Source organism: Pristis pectinata, chromosome 8 (genome assembly GCF_009764475.1).
Source record: "Pristis pectinata isolate sPriPec2 chromosome 8, sPriPec2.1.pri, whole genome shotgun sequence".
NCBI classification, from domain to species: Eukaryota; Metazoa; Chordata; class Chondrichthyes; order Rhinopristiformes; family Pristidae; genus Pristis; species Pristis pectinata.
In genome coordinates, this window is record NC_067412.1 from 88,128,691 (window position 1) to 88,151,796 (window position 23,106).

The 23,106-nt window shown below is 41.9% G+C and overlaps 1 protein-coding gene across 3 annotated transcripts in view; it reads right to left on the bottom strand.

The window, feature by feature from the left end:
- Positions 1-23,106, bottom strand: part of col4a5 (collagen, type IV, alpha 5 (Alport syndrome)) — a 210,240-nt gene that overhangs the window by 47,042 nt on the left and 140,092 nt on the right. For all 3 annotated transcript variants that reach the window (XM_052022091.1, XM_052022090.1, XM_052022092.1), the window contains 7 exons: positions 21,422-21,514; positions 18,555-18,659; positions 12,646-12,743; positions 10,786-10,936; positions 8,684-8,797; positions 2,802-2,969; positions 418-507 (listed from right to left, as the gene is read on the bottom strand). In XM_052022091.1, coding sequence (XP_051878051.1) covers positions 418-507; positions 2,802-2,969; positions 8,684-8,797; positions 10,786-10,936; positions 12,646-12,743; positions 18,555-18,659; positions 21,422-21,514 — 819 coding nt within the window. The remainder of the gene's footprint in view (positions 1-417; positions 508-2,801; positions 2,970-8,683; positions 8,798-10,785; positions 10,937-12,645; positions 12,744-18,554; positions 18,660-21,421; positions 21,515-23,106) is intronic.

Here is a 23,106-nt window from a genome sequence, read left to right on the forward strand (position 1 = left end):
AGACTTGCTATCATTTGGATGTCTGTTCATGGGTCTCTCTAGTCTCATGATCCCAATCATCTGGAAGGATCAAAATTGGACCAAACCCAAGTCTCAACAGGCCAGTAATATAATTAGATTAGGTATGTAACTGACCTTGATATACATTCAAACCTATCACTTTCTTGATTGCCTTCCATTAATCAGTATAAATCATCAGTGTTAGATGAACCATGACTTTGAGGGCCTCCCTGCTGTTCCTAGAACCTAGAATTATTATCATCTAAGTGCATCACATTGCATAGTGATAGATAGATGGGTACCTGCCTGCAGGGAGCTGAATAAAGTTTCCATTTTCTCAGACTATCCTGTTTGGCGAGAGTGGAGGTGGGGGAAGAAATGTCAACAAGCACCAGCACTAGATTTACTTATACCTACCTTTTGGACCTTGGAAGCCAGGGACTCCTGGAGAACCAGGAGAACCTGGAGGACCCGGTGTTCCCATCACACCCATATCACCCTTTGGACCTGCGGATAAAGTTCAGACTGGGAATTATACAGAAGTCTTGTTAATGAAGCTACCCTGAACACTGTACATTAAGCTGCGCCCTCAGTTTATAAAGCATCTCTACTCACCCTCTCCCTTATTTTCAGCTTTCACCATTCTCTGCTCAAAGAGCTCATTCAATGGTTAAAAGAAACCAGTTTTGTCTTGTGTTTTCGGCACAGGAATGATATTTCAAGGAGATTTGTCAGGGAATAAAAAAAACCATAGTTTTAACTCACTTGTGAAGTTCCTCAATACTCCAAGGAGTGGGACCCATAACACTATGCCTGTGTCCCATGCAGTTGTGCTTTACACAATTCCTACAGGTACTGACCACTCTAACAAAAGGAAAGTACCTTTGAATTATATGCAGATTTGCTCCCAACTAAGGAACATACGAATATCTGAGATTTACGCAAACTTCTTAGATGCTCTTGATATTAATCAGCAATAATTATTTCTCATACAATTGACATTTCGGAAGTTATTCCCATCTTGCTAATCCACAGTGAGTGTTACACAGTCTGCAGGCCTAGCAACCTGTTACAAATGATTCAGATTCAAGTCCCACTCCAGGGATCCGAGCACACAGATCTAGGCTGATACTACTGAATGTGCCATATTTTCATTGAAAAGTTAGACCAAGGCCCTCATTTATTCTCATGTAGATGTGAAAGGTCCAGCGGCTTTACTTAAGAAAAAACTGAAGAATTATTCCTCAATCCAGCTGGATAGGTTACATAATCATCACAATTTGCTGAAGCTCGCTTTGCCTAAGTTTGCTGCTATGTGTTTCTTACCTTATGTTTGTTACTACACTACAGTGATTTAAGCATGCTTTGTTGGGAATAGTATGGTAGAAAGGAAGGTCCCTTTTTAAAAAAGAACAACCCAGAAATTACTTAAGGCACATTGTTGAGTCTGTTTAAACTAGTCTGCTGAATTACAAATATTACAAAGGACATGAGAGTTCAGGCTAAGCTGAAAAGCTATAATAATCCTTGTCAGAAAGTGTCTTCATTACTGATTGGTACACCTTCCAAACTCGTTGTTTGTTGTGTCTGTCTTCCTGTGCATTGCTCAATCCCTTTATCCCTCTTCAACAGAAAGCTCAATCTTTTTCCTGACAACTCGTCCTACCCACGCAACCAGAGAAGGAAATGATTCATACAAACAAATGCTCAGCCCTTCAAACCTTCTCCATTGTTCAATAAAATTACTGCTGACCTGACTGTAATCTCAATTTGGCATTCTTGTCTATCCCCAGAAACCTTTCACCCTCTTCCTTATCAAAAATTTATCCACCTTTGCCTTGAAAATATTCAAAGCTTCCACTATCCTCTGAGGAAGAGAATTACAAACACTGATGTTTCTCAGAGAGAAACATTTTTGCCTCATCTCTCTCAAGTGGATGACCCCTTATTCTTAAACAGTGACCCCTAACTCTAGATTCTAGAGGAAACATCATGTCTGTCAAGATTGTTCAGATTCTTATAAACTTCAGGTGTTACAAACAAAACCCGTTCAACCTTTCTTCACAAGGCAACCTGCTCATTTCAGTATTAGGCCAGCAAACCTTCTATGAATTATTCTCCAAAACATTAACGTCCTTGTTTACATAAGGAGACCAATCTTGTCACAGTACTCCAGATGTGGTCCTACCAGTGTCCAAGATAACAAGCATAATCCTACTTTAATATTCAATTCCACTACCATTAAATGACAACATTCTGTTAGTTTTTCTAATTACTTGCTCTACTTGCATATTCGTCTTTTGCGATCATGCACCCAGATCCCTCTGCATCTCAGAGCTCTTCAACTTCTCACTAGTTAGATATTAGGCTTCTTTATTTTTCTTGCCAACATTGATAATTTCATATTTTCCCACATTATACTTAATTTGCCAGATCTTTGCCCACTCACTTAACTGATCTCTATCCCTTTGCAGCATCCTCTTCACAACTTTCCTACCTATTTTTGGGTCATGAGCAAATTTAACAACCATACACTCAGATCCTTCATCCAAGTCATTTTACTGCAAAAAGTAGAGGGTCCAGTGAGTGAGATGTGCAAGGCAAGAATTTATTACACCCTTCACTCACAGGGAGAAAAAGCCAACCCCTCCCTAATTTATGAAACAATGACCAGCAATGAAGAAACAAAAATAATAGTTTCAGCAAAGGACATATACTTCCCATTATGAACGTAGTAGAAAAACCGCTAGGAATTTATTTACACGGTTCTATATCCGCACTGGGCTCCATACACGTCTTACCTGGTGGACCTGGGCGCCCATCTATTGCTGGTCGACCTGGAGGACCTGGAGGACCTGGTAGACCCAGGCCACCTGGTAATCCTGGATTTCCTTTATCTCCAGGAGGGCCAGGAATATCCAGACCTGGAGGACCAGGGTCTCCCTTATCACCAAATGGGCCTGGGGATCCTGGTTTACATCAAGGAAACAGATTATTACCAATCAATTCATGAAATGTTACTTCTGGATTCAGAATTTCAACCAGCAATGTTTCTTTACTAACTGGTTCTGTCTTTTGTACATTAAATTCATCTTTACCCTAGTTTACTATTGTTCAGCTAGAGATGCAAGCTTCTTGATTTTTTTGGGACCATTGATGTTCTCTGCAACTACTTCAGGACCGCAATGATTTTGTCCTTATATAGCGTTTGGAAAAAAAGTGGGTTAAAAAGTAAATTTTGAAAAGGTGTTTGTTAATAAACACTCATTTTCACACAGGAGAGAGGGAACTTGTGTATCCCATTCTCCCGGCTCTCAAAGGAAACACACCTTTGAAAGAGATCTGCAATATTGCAGTGCTAAATCTCTGACCTGTATCCCTGGGTTCAGCCCTTCCTTTAGAAATATAGGATCACTGAATTTACCAAAGTGAATCCATAAAAATAATTACCATCTTGAATAAATGTTACATTTATTTTCCATATACATGTAAATATGCACACAGATAACTATTTTCAGGGTCTGCATATTTAGTTCAATGTTGAAAAACTCCTACATTTGTTTATTACTATCCAAGTTCCAGACAGCCCCAGGAATAATGAACTTCCTCGCCAAACAGAAAGTTAATTTAAATAGAGAGGCAAACTTTGGTTTCAAGGAGGGTTGTGAAAATCGTACACTTTCTACAAAAGATTGCCCCCTTTGGTCTTGCTTCCACTCATGCCTTGCTGATCAAGCACTAGTGTTACGATAAGAGCTCAAGCAGCTCACAGAATATTGACCGCGGTGCCCTACCTTTCTTCTTAATAGGACTAAATTGGAACCATGTAAGGTGACACCATCTCGATAAGGGCACTATTACCTCGTGGATGCCACATCTAAAAGTTTTGGAAGAGATATTTGCAAGGACCAAATTCCACAAACATGTTTTCTTTGAATATTCTTAGGAAGAAAATTCATTAAAAAAGGAATGGTTAACATCTGGTTTGAAGCAAGTCTTCTTTTTGATATCCCTTTTGAGCACTTGTGGAACAATTTTTATGTCTGTCATGTTGCAGGTCATCAGTGTTATCCAATGAAATTCTCAGGCAGTGTCAGCACGAGGCAGTTCCTGGTTGTCGGGATATGGTCGAGCATACCATATCAATACCACTGTTGGGCTATGGTATGCTCTCCCTTACCCTAACAATGTGCATTAGCTTCAATGTTGGATAAGCGTCACATATGATGACACATTTGTTGCATTAGCCATCCTTTTAGAGAAATTTACTCCAGAAATGCAATTTCTTGTAACTTAAGGAACTAGCTGAGGAAAAAAGTTTTCCCTTCACATGAAAAAGATAATTATTTTATTTTCAGATCAATGCTGAAAGGACTGCAGAGCAAGATGCAATTATTCCTAATATGATGGGTTAATGTCCCCAACAAAACAAAACCTTCAAAGGCAAACCATTACCCACAGCCACGCTACTGAAGCAAGTACCTTTTGGACCTGAGCGGGTTCAAGGTTCAGCGTATTGGGGTCATCAGGGAGATGTGAGTCACCAAGCAGTTACAAGTTGCATACGAGAGGAACACCAGTCATTGATTAGACGAAGAAACCAAGTACAGTGAAGTCCAACAACTCAAAATACAGGTTAATAAAACATTTTATGCTTCTACAATTGTTTAAAGAAACTTCAATAGATCCCAAGGATCAATATCGGTGCTGTACTTTGGAAAAGATTGAATAATCCTGATCATAGAATGGCTGAATGGCTTTGAATTGCAAAACCATTTCCATTGTAACACTTTATTGTTCATCTTTATTGTTCATCTTTATAAACATATTGTGCAGAGGCTTGTCAAACTCTTACAGTGGCCAAATCAACTTTTTTTGGAAATACCTTGCTGCATTTGGAAATCTGGGTGCAAAATTCTCTGCATCGAGGTACTTAGAAATAATTCAGCTTAGTTGTGCTGACCATGGCACAAGGAGGAGGAGTGCCCAACCTATCTTTAAAAAATGCCATGGAAACCTTTAACATCCAGGAACAGGGGCCTGGTGGCATAGTGGGAGTGGTGGAGGGGGAAGGGCCGGGGCCAGGTGAGATGGGGGAGGAGTTATGTGGAGGGGAGGAGCTTGGAGGGAGAGAGGGGTCGAGGCAATGAGGGGAGGAGGAAGAACCAGGAGTGGGTGTGGTGGGGCCTGGCTGTGGAGTTGGAGGGGCGAGGTGTGAATGGCGAATGTCCAGTTCAAATAGATTGGGATCAGGTATGGATGGGTTGGGTATATATTTCTTTCTCTCTCTCTGTCTGCCTCCATCTATCACTCACCTGCCATTGTCTCCCAACTCCACCCCTGCTCCTCTCCCCTACTTGACACTACCTGCCCGTAAATTTGGTTTGCAGATGACACCAAAATTGACATTGTGATGGACAGTCTAAGGCTACAATAGGATCTAGATTGACTGGGAAAGTGGGCCAAGGAATGGCAGATGTAATTTAATTCAGACAAGTGCGACGTGATGCATTTTAGGCCGGACATCACAGTGAATACAGAGCCCTAGGGAGTGCTGTAGAACAAAGAGACCTAGGCGTACAAGGACATAGTTCCCTGAAAGTGGCGACACAGGTAGACAATGTGGTGAAGAAGGCCTCTGACACGCTTGACTTCGTTGGTCAGGGCACTGAGTACAAGAGTTGGGTCGTCATGTTACAGGTGTACAAGACATTGATGAGACTGCACCTGGAATATTGTGGGCAGTTCTGGTCGCCATATTGCAGGAAGGATGTGATTGAGCTGGAGACAGTGCAGAAAAGATTCACAAGGATGTTGCCAGGACTGGAGAGTTTGAGTTATGAGGAGAGACTGGATAGGCTGGGACTGGTTTGCCTGGAGTGAGGGTGGCCGAGGGAGGATAAAATCATGAGGGGCATAGATAGGATGGATTATCAGTCTTTTTCCCAGGGTAAGGAAGTCTAGTACTAGAGGGCATAGGTTTAAGGAGAGGGGGGAAAGATTTAAAGGAAAGGATGAGTTTGAGTAGAAGTTGTTGTGAGAACAGAACTAGAATAAGAGAATGTGATGTTATTGGATCTGGAACTTAGGTGAAAGGATATTCAACGGGATAAAGCAGTCTAGGTAAAATGGACAGGTAAGAAAGTCAGTGAAGGAAACACTGGAAAGTAGCACTGAGAAGATGGTCACTGACTCTAATGTATAATGTCACCTTTTTTTTGTCACTTCTCTTTCTCCTAGCTCACATTAACTTGTGATAGAAAGAGAACTTGAAGAGATTATCTGGTCTAGTTCTCTCTTATGAATTGGTCTGTGCTGGAGGGTGGCTAGCGTAAAATACAGCCAAACCCGCCCCTTCCTCTCAAAAGCAGGTAAATTACCATCAGAACGTTATTTCCATACATACACTACCACCTTGCTGAGAACTGATATTGCAATGGTACATGTCTCGTACATCATTGTTGCCACCGTGTTTTGTATCAAATCTAGGTTTTCAGTTGATGAGCATTTCTGGAGATGGGAGGGAAGAAGGGGGAAAATATCACTGTACAGAGAAATTGCCGAGGATTCATGTCATGGTCAGTCATCAGTTGGAAACTGCATCAGAAGGTAATTCAATGGAAACTGTAGGATATAAAAAGCTATCCACAGACATACACCAGTATTGGTACTTGAACATCTTTCCACTACCAAACAGATACACCATAAATAAACATGGACATAGAAAAGCAAAAGGCTTGCCTTAGCAAGTGTATTATATTAGATGCCCAGATGAAGCCATGCACTACCAGCTTACAATGTTTAAACTAGTTAGTACTTTAAATATCCTATTAAAAACTTGCATCCATTATTCCTGCAGTGCAAAGAGCATTTGGGATTAGGAAAGGTCTGTTCATTCATCTCTTTGGAAAAGAACAAAACTCAGAACACAACCTCAGTGGGTGTAGCTGATTAAATTTTCTTGCTCCTTAATTCAGATTCTGTGACTGTGCATTAATCTGGTCATTCCAACAAATGTCCTTAACATTCTCTACACATTCTTAAAACAGCTCCCTAGCATGGCTAGGAGCTGCAACTAATTGGTGTGTGGATATATCTGGCATGCACAGAATTTATACATGGATAATAAGGAGTTAATTATGGACAAATGATTTTAATCATGCAGAGACAAACAAATGTCAGTTATTAGAAGTGATTTGTAAATTGGCACTGATTTTCCTGTTTGGCAAATCTTGTGTGTCATTACATATTTTTACGGATCTGCATTCTCAAATATAAACACACATGAATCCCATACACAGTTTAATGTTGACAAGAGCCTTTCCAACACAGAGAAAGGGTTTGCCAAACATCTTCGGATGCCAGTGCCAACTTAGTACAACTTACCTGCACCATTTCAACATCTTAAAAGCTGTAAGTACATTCTTAGCAGAATGTGAAAATGGAATTAACAAACCAAATTACCTCATGCAAGTAATCTGGGGATCTACTTTCCTAATGGGACAAAGGCAAATATCTCACACAGCCTTGGACAAGTGTGCTGTTCCAGTTCCCAGGTTTGGTATACATTCAGAATTCTGGTCACAGATTTTCCACCCTGGATGTTTGGAATTTTTGGTTTCCACATTGCACTAGAGCTCCACCTACAGACCAGTTTGACTGCTGGCAGTGGAAGGTTCATGGGATTAGTTAACGGAAGTGAGTGGGGGAATGTGTGAGACATACATCTCAGCCACAAAATGAGAAGCATCACACCAAAATAGATCATTCTTCTTATTCCTCTTTTGGTTGACTTTTACATATCTTTTTCCAACAGAGGGGAGAGAACCCCGCACCATGAGGATAATAGCCTGGAATATACAGTGGGCTTGAATTCCCCTTGATGGTTATTACCTGGGATGTGGATGCCAGAGCCCCACATGTAATGCCACAGTCTCTAACAGGCCCGATGCAAATGGACCATCCTTACACAGATACTACAAATACTTGGGATCAAAGGAGGTCACAATGGAAATTCTGGGATCATAGCCTGAGGAACTGTGGGTCTATTTTCCACCGGGGGGGAAAAATGTCCGAGTAGTAGCATTTGATGTGGTGCGTTTCTGATGGTGGGTTGGGCAGAAAGGCAACTTAAAACGATGAAATAAAAATAGAAATTACTGGAAGTGCTAAGTATCTGTGGATAATTAAACAGCTGATGTTTTGGGTCTGTGACCTTTCATCAGAACTGTCAAACGTGCGTTAAGTAGCAGAGAAGAGGGGAGTGTGGAGAGGGCAAAGGGAATATCTGCGATAGGGTGGAGACTGATAGAGGATGAATGGGGGTGATGCAGGCAGGGAGACGGTGGCAAAGGCTTGTTAAGTGAAGGAGTGAATGGAGAAGATGAATGAGAACAAAGAAGAGAGAAAAAAGATTGTTAGCTCTGTGAGATACAAAAACGCTGCATTTCCTGAAGATCTGAGAGAAAACACAGAATGCTCGAAATATTCAGTGGTGTCAGGCTGCATCTGGAGAGAGAAAAGCAGTTTTCTTTGCACCTCATGCATGTACATGGGAAGTTTGAGAAAATATGTGTCAGGAAATGGTTGATGACACTCAGGAAAACATTGCATTGATTGGTTAACCACCAGCCAACAAAGTTTAGAGCTGGGCTGACCGACCCACTCCCAATGGAATTCATACCTGGTGGTCCAGGCAGCCCGGGTGGGCCTTGTGGACCAGGACGGCCTGGAATGCTCCTTCCAGGTGGGCCTGGTGGACCAGGAGGACCGGCAGGGCCATTGAAACCCGGATCGCCTGAGGAGGAGACATAAAGGTTATAAAGATTCATCTTTCTCTGCGAAACAACCCTGCATTGTTAAACTTTGACATCACACATTCTCCCATTGATGCGAGTCAATCTACAACTTCATCAGCCCAAGGCTCATTTAAGCAGACAACAACTGACAGTTTTCTTTCTGAATGAGGTGACTTCTTTGAAGCTTGGATAAGCACAGCTGGTACATCCAGTGTAAAGTATGACTACACTTGGGACATTAAACCTTCCTACCCCCATCTCTTTGCCCTGGGTGATTTTCTTGGGCAAATTATTTTTATTCATATGTGTGAATCTCCGGTTAGGTCAATATTATTGCCTGTCCATAATTTCCCTTAAGAAAGTTCCTCATACTTAAATTGTTATATTTTGTGTGGAGAAGGTGGTCCCAGATTGCAGTTGGAACGGGGGGATTTGTGGTGACAAAGGGACAGCAATATAGCTTTCAAGAGACCTTGCTGAGTTTTGACAGTGCACCTTGTAGATGATGCACTCTGCAGCCTCGGTGTGCTTCCAAAAAGAGGGAGTGAATGTTCAGGATCATGAATGGGTTGCCATTTGAACAGCTGCCATGTCTTGGATGGTGTCAAGTTTATCAAGCATTGTTGGGGCTGAACTCGTCCATGTAAGCGAAGAGTACTCCATCACATTCCTGCCAGGTAGCAGGTGATGGAGCATGTAGGTGACAGAAAAGCTTTGGGGAATCAGGAGGTAAGCCACTTGAAGAGAGTACTTTGCCTCCTGACTTCCTCTTGGAACCGCAGTGCAGGAGGGTCCAAGCAACTTGGGTTGAGTCACAATAAAACGAGGTTTATCTGCTGGCTCGGTAAATCTCAAGAAGGCCAGTCCTTTAATAGGCTAATGTGGAAAAGGCTGGCAAACGAGTAAGAGAAACAACAAAGCACAGGTCCTTTGGACTCTTTGTGCAATAGTTATCATGGATATATCTTGGTTCCAGCACTCTGTGCATCCAGCAAGGGGACTCAGGTAAAGAGAGACTTGTAAGAATGGTTTAAGCCTCAGCCATGCAGTGTGGAACCAACCCACTTCTTCAGCAGGTTCAGGCAGAATATGCCTAGGTGAGCAATGCACTGTAGAGCCGAAATTACCATCAGTATCAGGGGTGTAGACTGCAGACTTCCAACCTCACGGAATGTGTCCCAATTAAAGTTGGTGCAGACAGGATGCAGAAAGCCTAGGCCATAATGTTGTGAATAATTGAGGAGGCGATGAAGTAATGAACTAGATCACAGCAGGACAATACCATAATGGTAACCACAACTGCTTGTGACTGCAAACCTCACCCAGGTCCTAGTGGATAGTTATTCCATCAAACTGCTGGCTCAGAACTACATGGCTCTATTGAGTGTGTATTCATGGACACTGATGTAGAATCACTTGAACCCACCTATCCATGAAACATCCTCTCTGTTGGGTGAACCGATTGTTTTGACCCAGTTCATCATTGGACATAATTCTCACAGGGCAAAGCTGGTTTGTGCAAATGGAACCATTGCTCTAATTCATTGGTATTTTATAATATGGATCAAGAAATAATTGTAGAACATTGACATTTCACACATGGGTATTTACATCTCATGAAGAAGGCTCACGGGTTTTGGCTGTAGCTTGAGTCAGCACTGGGCTTTTTGGGTCTCCTGTTTTCCAGCTGAGAAATAATGAGTGCTACTTGGAAAAAACTGGAAAGTGAATGGGTCAGTTGGTGACTTGAAATCAAAAGTGACCGGATATGAAAAATTGTGAGCTTGGCCCCACCTCCCTTCAGTGTGGATGTTGGAACTCACGAGAGCTGCTATTAAGCAAGCTGACACTTCAGACAAATAAAAAGTTGGTGAGCAACATTGTTCTAACTCATCAAAGATCCACTACATGTCTTTGTGCACTCCTCCTACTGCCTTTACTAATATCCATAGTACCAGCAGAGATTCTTCCCATACTTGAAGCGTACCTTTCGATCCAAATGTGCCGTCTAATCCTGGTTGACCTGGTTGTCCTGGTAATCCAGGGAATCCTGAATCACCTTTAGGTCCTGGCCTCCCATCACTGCCTCGTGGACCAGGAGGACCTGGTGGTCCGGGAAATCCAAAGCCTGGGTCACCCTGTGTGAAATTGGCAGCTCTTAATAGTCATGAGGCAGCTCTTAAGAGTTACTTCATTTGTTTGATTATAACATTATCAGAACATTAACAATTACCTCCTGACAGAGCATACTGAAAGCATTGCTCAATATTCAGGGATGTGAATAGTAAGTCTCACAGAGAGACTCAGGGACAGGACTGAGTTTTGTGGTTGTCAACTGCAATATGGTAAAGAATGACTGAATTGCTCTTGCAGTGTATAACACAGGACCTTCAAGATATTCACACAGCATCACCCGGGTTCTCTTGGGCATTTCCAACAAAAGCACTCAAACACGGTAGCATAGTGGTTAGCGTAGTGCTATTACAGTGCCAGCAACCTGGGTTCAATTCTGGCCACTGTCTGTAAGGAGTTTGTATGTTCTCCCCGTATCTGCGTGGGGCTCCTCCGGTTTCCTCCCACATTCCAAAGACGTATGGGTTAGGAACTGTGGGCGTGCTATGTTGGTGCCAGAAACGTGGCGACACTTGCGGGCTGCCCCCAGAACACTCTACACAAAGATGCATTTCACTGTGTGTTTCGATGTACATGTGACTAATAAAAACATCATATCTTATCTAATTAGTTCCTGACATCAAGTCATGGGAGGTGGGGTGTGTGTGCGCTGTGAAGGTAATAGAATGCATTATAGAGTCATAGAGCACTACAGCACAGAGACAGGCCCTTCAGCCCATCTGGTCCATGCTGGCCTGGTTTTCTGCCTAGTCCCATCTACCTGCACCCAGACCATAGCCCTCCATACCTCTCTCATCCACGTACCTATCCAAACTTCTCTTAAATGTTACAATTGAACCCGCATCCACCACTTCCGCTGGCAGCTCATTCCATACTTGCACCACCCTCTGAGTGAAGTAGTTCCCCCTCAGATTCCCCTTAAATATTTCACCTTTCACCCTAAACCTATGACCTCCAGTTCTAGTCTCACCCAACCTGAGGGGAAAATGCCGGCATGCATTCACCTGATCTATACCCCTCATAATTTTGTATAGTTCTATAAGATCTCCCCTCATTCTCCTGCGCTCAAGGGAATAAAGTCCTAACCAATTCGACCTATCCCTGTAACTCAGATCCTCAAGTCCCAGCAACATCCGTGTAAATTTTCTCTGCACTCTTTCAAGCTTATTGATATCTTTTCTGTAGGTAGGTGACCAGAACTGCACACAATACTCTAAATTTGGACTCACCAACATCTTATACAACTTCAACATAACATCCCAACTCCTGTACTCAGTGCCCTGATTTATGAAGGCCAATGTGCCAAAAGCTCTCTTTACGACCCTATCTACCTGTGATGCCACTTTCAAGGAACAATGGACCTGTATTCCCAGGTCCCTTTGTTCTACCGCACACCTCAGAGCCCTACCATTCACTGTGTAAGTCCTACCCTGGTTTGTCCTCCCAAAGTGCATCACCTTACACTTGTCTGCATTAAATTCCATCTGCCGTTTTTCAGCCCGTTTTCCCAGCTGATCCATTATCTCTGTAAAAGAGTGAAGGAATTATTCTGAGGAGATCACCAACATTTCTGCCATTGGATCTGGGAAAAGTGTCCATTCTAACACTCTGTAGCTTTGATACTGCAGTATATTTCAATAACAATTGGGTTTCAGAGGAATTACTGCTTAACATCAGCACTACCTGGTTGTTATCTGAAGCAGTAAATACCCACCTTTGGCCCTGGGAAGCCCGGTTGACCTGGTGTCCCATCGCTGCCTGGTCTTCCTGGATTCCCCCGAGGACCTGGTAAGCCTGGAGTTCCTGGCAATCCTGTGAGAGGTTAATTGGATAACGTAACTGGGCAATTAACAACACTGTGAAAGACATCTTTGAGAGCAAGTCTGATCTAAACTGCAAGGCACAAGCTTCACACCATGGCACGTTTTCAATAGCAGTGGTGTCACCTTCCATTCATATATGCAAAAACATCCCAAGGTGCTTCATAAAGTTATTATCAAACACAAATTAACATTGAGCCACATAAGGAGCTAGCAGCACTGATGACCAAAAGGTTGGTCAAAGCGGTAGGTTTTCAGGACCATCTTATAGTAGGAGAGAGAGGTGCAGAGGTGAAATGGTTTAGGGAACAAACTCCTCAGCAGATGAAGGCAGTGCTGCTAATAGTAGAATGACTAAACATGGAGTGAGTAAAGGGCCAGAATTAATGGACTGCAAATTATAGGACTTAAGAATCAGAACGTTTTCATGTTGATTCATACTATGCACTACTGCTGGCGTGGATTGACAACTGGTTGATGGACAGGAAATGGTGAGTAGGAATAAAAGGGTCTTTTTCCGACTGATAGGCAGTGACTAATGGGGTGCTGTAAGGATCAGCGCTTGTGCCCCAGGTATTCACAATACACATTAATGATTTGGATGAGGGAACTAAATGCAACACCTTCAAGTTTGCAGTCAATTCAAAGCTGGAGAGAGAATGCGAGCTGTGAGGAGGATGCAAGGAGACAGATGAGTTAGGTGAGTGGGCAAGGGCACGGCGGATACAGTTTATGTTGACAAATGTGAGATTATCCATTTTGATTCCAAAAACAGAAAGACAGATTAATATTCTAATATTGATAGATTGCGAAAAGGTGTTGTACAACAAGATTCTATCTATTCTTGCATGCCAGTCACTGAAAGCAAATGTTCACTGAAAGCAAGCAGTTAGGAAGGAAAATGGTATGTTGGCCTTCAATACAAGAAGGTTTCAGTTAGGAGCAAGGATGTCTTGCTGCAGCTGTGCTTGGTGAGATCGCGTCTGGAGTTGTGTGTGCAGTTTTGTTCTCCTTATCTGAAGAGGGATGCTCTTGCCATGGAAGACATGCAATGAAGGTTTATTGGACCAATTCCTGGGATGGCAGGCTGATGTATGAGAAGAGATTGGGTCAATTAGGCTTGTATTCACTGGAGTTTAGAAAAGTGAGAGGGGATCTCAAGCCTGTAAAATTCCAACAGAACTAGACACACTACATGCAGGGAGTCAAAGAAAAATGCTGGGAAAACTCAGCAGATCAGAGAGCATCCATGGAAAGAGAAACAGTTGATGTTTCAGGTTGAAGACCAGCCCATGTGTCCAAGTATAAATGAGAAGGGAATTCACAAAATCTCCAAAGAAATGGAGCTTTACTGGGGTTATTATAGAAAATAGAAGTATCAGGGTGGAGGTATTCTTATGTCTTAAGGGTATTCACAAATTTAGCTACCTATGAGGAAGTTCATTACGCTACTGGTTGAACTCATTTTCCTCTCTGGATCCCAAACTTAGTACCTCTCTTGGTCTTTGCTTCTTCCAACATTCATCATTACCTAACTATTAGACCTCTGTTTGCATTATCCTTCTCTACTCTTTCTGACTTTGGTAATGTTCTCCACTATGGGTCTTGGCCCTTCTCCTTGATTTGTCATTCAATGAAAGATGTTTATTGAAATTTCCTCAGGTAATCATTGATCCAATGAAGTAAAGTCCACATATCCTGCAGTGGGAAGAGAGCTGAAAGACTGAGTGATCTTTATTCATCTGATTTCTTCTTTAACAAAGTCATATGAAATTGGGGAGGCTGAAATAAAGTTTCCCAAGGAAAAAATATGATGATTGAGAATAACAAATTGGGGTGGAAATTCAGCTTGTTGTATACTCTGAACATAGGTCATAGTAACAAATGCATGCTGAACTCTTGTTCTGCAACTGACTTCAATGGAATTTAATTTCAGAAGAGGACTTCTAGTATTCCAACAATGCATCTTTAGTACATACATCAAATGACACATTTTACATTTATTTTTATCCCATTCTTAAAGCACAATTTCATCCCCTTGGTCTTGACTCTCGGCCCGATTACTGTTGGTCCTTTCACTTTCAGCTACTTCAAGTATATCCTTCTAGCAATTCAATAAGTTTTTAAAAACTTCCCATTGCTTAAGATAAAACAATCTTTTAAGAATCTCAACACTATTAATGAAACCAATTATTCCACACACATGCCCTTAATAACAAGACCTTAAAATCTTCACAGCTGGATGAAGATGCAACTACAATTATTGTAACTGGCTCCACTTATAGTATATCACTTGTGACAAGTGACAATTTGAAATTCTGTACAACTCTGTGAAAATGGAGAAAAGCCTTTTGCCAGTTTAGAGAAATCGTTGATTCAAAGAGAGGCAAGAAAGCCAAGGCAAAATGAACACCTGAGACAAAAGAGGTGAAAGGAAATAGAAATGGAGCTGATCATAGATCTCTCTTGGCCCAGTCCATCACAGGCACAGCCCTCCCTACCATTGACAACATCTAGAGGAGGCGCTGCCTCGAGAAGGTGGCTTCTACCATCAAGGATCCACACCATCTGAGTCATGCCCTTTTCTCACTGCTACCACTAGGCAAGAGGTACAGAAGCCTGAAGTCTCACATCACCAGGTTCAGGAACAGCTACTTTCCTACAACCACCAGGTTCGTAAGCCAACCTACACAACCCTTATCCTACCTCAGCAATGGAACATACAGACCACCTCTTGCACTACAATGGACTTGTCTCTCATTGTGTTCTTTTTTCACACAAATGTCTTGTTTTTACACAGTCTTTTTTTGCTCTTCACTATCTTGTATAATTTATGCTTTGTGTGTTGTCTGAACCTGCATGCCTGTGATGTTGCTGCAAATTTTTCATTGTGCCTGTACCTCACTGTACTTGTGCACATGACAATAAACTTGACTTGGGATGGTTCCTGGTGGCAACTTCAATAACCCATTGGTAGAAAGATGGCATAAAATAGACAAAGGTGTGCAGAACGGGTGAACCCCAGGATCATTTGATATAGGATCCAGGGCCTCCCTGAGCACCTATGGTTTAAATGCCATGCCATTGTGGTATGGCAGTATCCCTTAGATCGTTCCTGGTATGGGTGGGAAGGATGGGAAAGAGATTGGAAGGAAGCTGAGTGGGGGCTAGCAATGGACTTAGGAAGAAAGAAGAAAAAAATGATTTTTATTTCTGCAACTTTCCTGTCCCTTTCAAGATATTTCAAAGCACTACGTAGAGTTTGCAAGGTCTCCCTGTGACCCCGTGGGTTTCCTCTGGGTGCTCTGCTTTCCTCCCTTATCCCAAAGACACTGGGTTGGTAGGTTAATCGGCGACTGTAAATTGCCCTGGTGTGCATGTGAGCAGTAGAATTTGGGGTGATGGGAATATGGGGAAAATAAAAGTGGAATAGTGTAGGATTAACGTAGATGGGTGCAAATTGTTGGCACAGACTAAGTGAGTCAATGGGGCTATTTCCGTTTTGACTCGATGAGTTTATAGCAATGTAGTTACTGTTGCAATGTATGAAACACAGCAGCCAAGTTGAGCACAACAGGTTTCCACAAACTGTAATGTGATAATAACCAGATATTCTGAGAAATGAGGGATCAACATTAGCCAGGATGTTTCTTAATATCTATTCGTTTTCCAGAATCTGGGCATTGCTTGCAAGGCCAGCATTCATTGTCCATCCCTAGTTGTCCTTGAGAAGGTGTTGGTGAGTTGCTTGCAACTGATTGGCTTGTTACATCATTCAGGGGCATTTAAGAGTCAATCACTTCGGGGTGGGTTTCAATTCTCTTATAGGTCAGACCAGGTAAGATTGGCTGATTTCAGAGTAGGACATCAGTAAACCAGAAGGATCTTTATGTCCATCCTGTAATTTTTATGGTTGTCATTATAGTGGCTGTTTTGTTTTTCAAAATTCCAGAACATTGATTGAATTTAATTGTACATCCACCATGGTGAGATTTGAACTCTGGTCTCCAATCATCAGTCCAGGCCTCTGGATTATTAGTCCAGCAATTTAACCACTGTGTCACCAACATGTCTCAGTGAATTGCTAGAAGGTTACTGCAGGTGAGCAACACAATTTTCTGTAACACAAACCCTCTTTTCCCATTGAATCTCATGTTATTAGTGGAGATGCATTCCTACAGGATGTTTCTCTCTCATATTAAGCCATTTTATATGCAATGACAAAGTGACCCACCACCGTTATTTAACAGCTGAGGCCAACATTAGACTTGGGGGAAGGACAAGGTTCATGTGAAAGAAGCAATAAACTTTTTTGTACTGTGGGGCAATAAAATTTGGATGTGACATCACCACATTGATTGGGTTGGCAGTCACACCCGATCTCATTTGCCACACACTCTCCAGTTCGAGGTCATGGTACCTTCTACAGCTCAAAATTTTCTCCTTCAAAATTACTCATGACTCAGTCTCTACAGCTTTTTGTTAACCACAGTTAAAAAAATTGATCCTTTGGTCTGTAACCTGAGACCATGAACTCTTATTCTGAACACCCCAGCCAGGAGAAATACTCTCCTCACATCAAGTCTGTCTAGCCCTGTCAAAATTAGATCCTTTCCATTCTTCTAAGTTCCAGTGAATATAAAACCAAGAAGACTTCATCCTTTCTCATATGCAGCCCTATCATCCCAGAAACTGGTCTGGTGAACCTTCATTGTACTCCCTCCAGGGCAAGTATATAATTTATTTGGTAAAGAGATTAAAACTGCACATACTACATACAATCTCACCAAAGCACTGTAATATTGTAACAAGACATTGTTGCTCCTGTGCACAAAACCTCTAGCTATAAAGGTCAACAGACTTCTTAACTGCTGAAAGGGCAGAGTACTAGAGTAGGGAAGTCTTGCTACAACTATATAGGGCATTGTTAAGGCCACACCTGGAGTACTATATAGAGTTTTGGTCTCCTTAATTTAGGAATAATATACTTGCAGTTCAAAGAAGGTTCATTAAATTGATTTCTGCAATGAAATGGATTATTTTATGAAGAAATTGAGCAGAATAAGGTGCAGTCATGGTAAAAGATATAAGATGTTGAGGTGGCTAACAGAGTGGATAGTGTGAGCATGTTTCTTCTAGTAGGGAGTCTAGAACTAGAGGGCTTAGTTTCAGGATAAAGGATCATCCTTCAAAGACTGAGATGAGAAGGAATTTCTCCTCTAAGAATCCTTGGAGTTCTCTACCCCAGAGAGGTGGAAGGGTCACTTTGTTGAGCATGTTCAAGGCTGATAAAGATAGATATGGAACTCAACCATAATTGGAAGATGCAAGAAGCAGGAAATAAGTCCAAGATTAGATCAGCCAAGATCTTACTGAATGATGGAGCAGGGCTGCTTGCCATACTTCCACTCTTATTTGTTATGACCATTACAGTTGGCATGTTTCTGATGCAGAATCTCAATTTGCCTCTTCCTGTGCTCGATCATAAGTTAAATATTCCAAGCACTATTTGAATATTTCTTTTATGACCAATTCCAAACAATTAGCTGTTCATTTATTGATGATCCAGTGAGACAAATGAACAGCTACTTGTTTAGAATTTCTCCTATGACCAATTCTAAACAATTAGCTGTTCATTTATCTGATGATCCAATGAGATCAGACATGCACACAAGTAGTTGTATGCAATTATCTAAGCAGAAAAGAAGGATTCTGGGATGTTGGACTTTCACAACATGGTGTATAAACGTATTTTTTGAACTGCTACAATTTAAAGACACAATATTAGTGAGAACAAACCTACCTTTTGGACCTGGTGGACCAGGAAATCCAATACCCGGCAAACCCATGTCACCTTTTGGTCCCCGGAGGCCTGGTAAACCAGGTTGACCGGGCCGACCTGGGTCACCTATAGAACAGAACAAAAGATTTATGTCATTGCAAACAGGTAGATGCCAGCTGGGTCTATGTCTGCTTCCTCACATCCCTTTCAGAGTGCATCTGATGGGCACAGCTATGTGGGCGTACCACTGAGAAATTCTAATAGTGACACACCTTTTACCCACTGTGACCAAATCCAAACAACAACCAGTCACCTAATCCTACTGGCTGTACTCTACAATCAATTAACTACCCCGTGCTTTTATCTTCTCAAGATGGTGAGTGTTACTGGAAGATTTCTATTTTCTTACCTTGAATAAGCAGTTCTTTACGTCTAAGCTTGGGCAATGAGCTTTTATAAACAAGGAAAATATTGGTATTGGTTTATTATTGTCACTTGTACTGAGGTACAGTCAAAAACTTGTCTTGCATACCATTCATACAGATCAATTCTTTACACAGTGCAGATACATTGAGTTAGTACAGAGTGCATTGAGGTAGTACAGGTAAAAACAATAACAGAGTACAGAGTAAAGTGTCACAGCTACAGAGGAAGTGCAGTGTAGGTAGACAATAAGGTGCAAGGTCACAACAAAGTAGATTGTGAGGTCAAGAGTCCATCTCATCGTATAAGGGAACCGTCCAATAGTCTTATCACAGTGGGATAGAAGCTGTCCTTGAGCCTGGTGGTACGTGCCCTCAGGCTCCTGTATCTTCTGCCTGATGGGAGAGGAGAGAAGAGAGAATGACCTGGGTGGGTGGGGTCTTTGATTATGCTGGCTGCTTCACCAAGGCAGCGAGAGGTATAGACAAGAGTCCATGGAGGGGAGGCTGGTTTCCGTGATGTGCTGGGCTGTGTCCACAACCCTCTGCAGTTTCTTGTGGTCCTGGGCAGAGCAGTTGCCGTACCAAGCCGTGATACATCCAGATAGGATGCTTTCCATGGTGCATTGATAAAACTTGGTGAGTGTCAAAGAGGACATGCCAAATTTCTTTAGCCTCCTGAGGAAGAAATTTGGTATGCCCCCTTTGACACTCACCAACTTTTATTGATGCACACATCATGGCTAAAGCTAATTCCATCCCCATATGGTTCACAACCAACCGACATGCTCCCAGTCTTTCCAATAGCATCCAATGGAATAAACAAAGACATTTTTCAATTGCACTGGTGCCTACTGACTTTATGTCCAAATGAGCAGAGGAGATTCACCAGGATGTTGGTTCATTTATGCGGAGAGACTGGATTGGCTGGGTTTTCTTACCTTTGAGTCAAGAGGCTGAAGAGTGACCCGATAGAGGTATTCAAAGATAATGTGAAGCATAGATGAAGTAGAGAGTACAACATTTTTCCCCATGGAAGAGATGTCTAAGACTAGTGGGCAGTTTAAGTTTAGAGAGGATCTCAGGAAGAATTTTTCACATAAAAAGTGGTTGCAATCTGGAAAGCACTGCCTGAGAAGATGGTTGAGGCAAATACCCTCAAGGCATGCAAGAAGCATCCAGAGAAGCAATTAAATTGTAGGCTAGGGACCAAGTTCTGGTAAATGAGATTAGTATAGATAGGTGCTTGATGGTCAGCATAGGCTTGTGTGGGCCAAAGGGCCTGTTTCCTACAGTATAACAATGATTCTATGAGAAGCCACCAAACACAAAAGATTTGGTGATTACTGAACTTATGTTTCTATGAGAGAACATTGGACCTCAAGTCGTAGGTGAGTCATGATACCAAATGTAGCTTTACACTCCATGACTTTCTGAGTTCTAAAATCACACCAATGGTACAAATATTAATATGTACTGGCTTCATTTTAAAATATTGAGTGGATACCAATTGCAGAGGTCCACAGAGTACATTGGGCAGAAACTGACTCCCTATCAAATGCCTTTTAAAGAAGAGTACTGAGCTAGATGACTCAAGTTCTGGGTTAACCTCTTCCACTTGATGACCTCTTTGAAATGTTGTGACTCCCAATCTGGCAACCTACAATGGGGTTTTAGGACTTCTGAAAATGCTAAATGGCCTTTGTCATTGCCAAATTCAGCAGAAACTAGATAGTACATTCATTTCTTTGGTATCCACTGTGGTTCAAATATTTAAAAGGGACTGCAACAGGCTGCTAAAGGAATTTACCTTAATATGCACCCAGGGGGTTCAAGGGGATAGTTGTATGATAGAGAGCAGTTTACCCTCTTTCATGTTGAACCCAACACTTGCTCCATATTTTGCTGTGGACTCGCTTTCAGATCTTGCAAAGGCCCTCAGTGGCAAGATGCTTCAGAATGACCAATTTTTGGCAAATGGATCTCAGCCCAAGTCTTATTCTTGCTCACATTCAAACTGAGCTGCCAACTTTAGAGGAAATGCTGCAGAACCACTTTCTCGCCCAAGGTTCAAGGAATCTGCATTCACCTCTGTTCAAATTTGGCATCATCCCCCCTCCTCTCCAGACAAAAAGACCAGACGAAGTTCCTTCATTCAAATCATTCCAAAAATAGACTGCTTTACAGAATAAGGGAACATGGTCCAGGAAAACATTAAAATGAAGTTCTGCTGACTGGTGATCATCTAGTCATTGTAAAAGGTTTTAGATTAAAAAGCTTATTGTATATTTTATAGCTATCAATGGAAGTAAGCAGAATAAGCAATGTATTGTTCTCATGCTTTAAGTACATCATGGTTCCTTATCACAGCACAATCGCAGCTCATTCATCTTATAAAAGCATGTGTTTATAGCCATCGACCTACTTCAACACAGAAACTGCATATTAATGACTTCAACATCTCACCTGTAAGGCCTAGTGGCCCAGGTTCACCTGGAGGCCCTGGAGAACCAGGCGGACCAGGTTCAGAGACTGTCTGGCCCGGTTCACCTTTAGTACCTGGACAGAATGGTAGAGAATTAGTGATGGGTGATAGGAACATTTGCACATTAAATAACTCTACATTTAACAAAAAAACTATTTCACCAGAACCTCTGTAATTTGACCTTCGATGTTGTTCTCTTAATGGTGCACAACAAAATGGCAGAAGTGAAAATTTAAAGACTTGTTTGCTTTGCCATTAATTTTGACTTAATAATTCTTCATCAATCATTCAATCTGAGGGTTGTCTTGCACTTGGATCTGTTGGCCATTTTTATAGAACATAGAACACTACAGCACAGTACAGGCCCTTCGGCCCACAAGGTTGTGCTGACATTTTATCTTGCTCTAAGATCTATCTAACCCTTCCCTCCCACATAGCCCCCTATTTTTCTATCATTCATGTGTCTATCTAAGAGTCTTTTAAATGTCCCTAATGTAACTGCCCCCACAACCTCTGCTGGCAGTGCGTTCCACGCACCCACCACTCTCTGTGTGGTTTTTGAACCAAAGAATTTTTGATTCCTAATGCCAGATTGTGAATACAGTCAGCACATGAGACTCAAGGCAGATGAACTGAGGACAGTGATTGATGTATGGGAATGTGATATCGTTGCTGCCATGGAGATGTGGTTGAAAGATGTGCAGGATTGGTAGGTCAGCATTCTAGGCTATAGAATCATCAGCTGAGACAGGGGCTGATGTAAAAGAGGAGATCGTAGAGCAGGTGTTTAGAAACAAAAAGGGGGCAATGCTACAGGACTCGAGATAATCAGCAGGAGATAGAGGATCAGATTTATCGGTAAAAATAACAGGGTATTATAGTGGGGGGTTTCATCTTCCCCAATACTAGAAAACAAAATAACTGCAAATGCTGGAAACCTGAAATAAAAACAGAAAATGCTAGAAGCACTCAATAGGTCAGGCAGTATCTATAGAAAGAGCAACAGACCTGAAAGATTAACTGTGCTTCTCTTTCCACAGATGCTTCTTAGATTTTCCAGCATTTCTGTTTGTACTGCCTACTAGTGACTGAGATCACCTTACTGTGAAAAGCTTAGAGGGGGTACAATTTTTAAAGTACATCCAGCAGAGGTTTTTTGATTCCATCGATAGTTCTGCTAGAGAAGGGGAGATATTGGATCCAATCTCTGGGAATATAGCTGGGCAATGGAGGAAATGTCAGTGGGAGAGCATCTCAGAGATGTCCCGCTCAGAGTTAATGAATTGCCCAGGTCTGACGTGATTTATGAGTTGTCCAGGTTGGAGTTGGTTAATGACTTGCCTGGGTCTGACTTGGTTCATAAATTGTCCCCAGAGTTGGTTAATGAATTACCCAGGTTGGAATTAGTTAACAAGTTGCCCAGGGTGGACATCATTTGTGAGTTGTTGGTTAAGGATCCTGACTTGGGGCAAGGCTGATTACAATATGAAAAGACATGATCTGGCAAAAGTGGACTGGAAGCAGCTAATTAAGTCTACAGGTGATTAGATTAAGGCATTCAAAAATAAAGCAATGAAAATTCAGGGCCAACTTGTTCCTCAAGGGACATTGAGAGTTGGATAAAGAAAATAAAACAGTTTATGGCAGGGACAGAGAACTGATAATG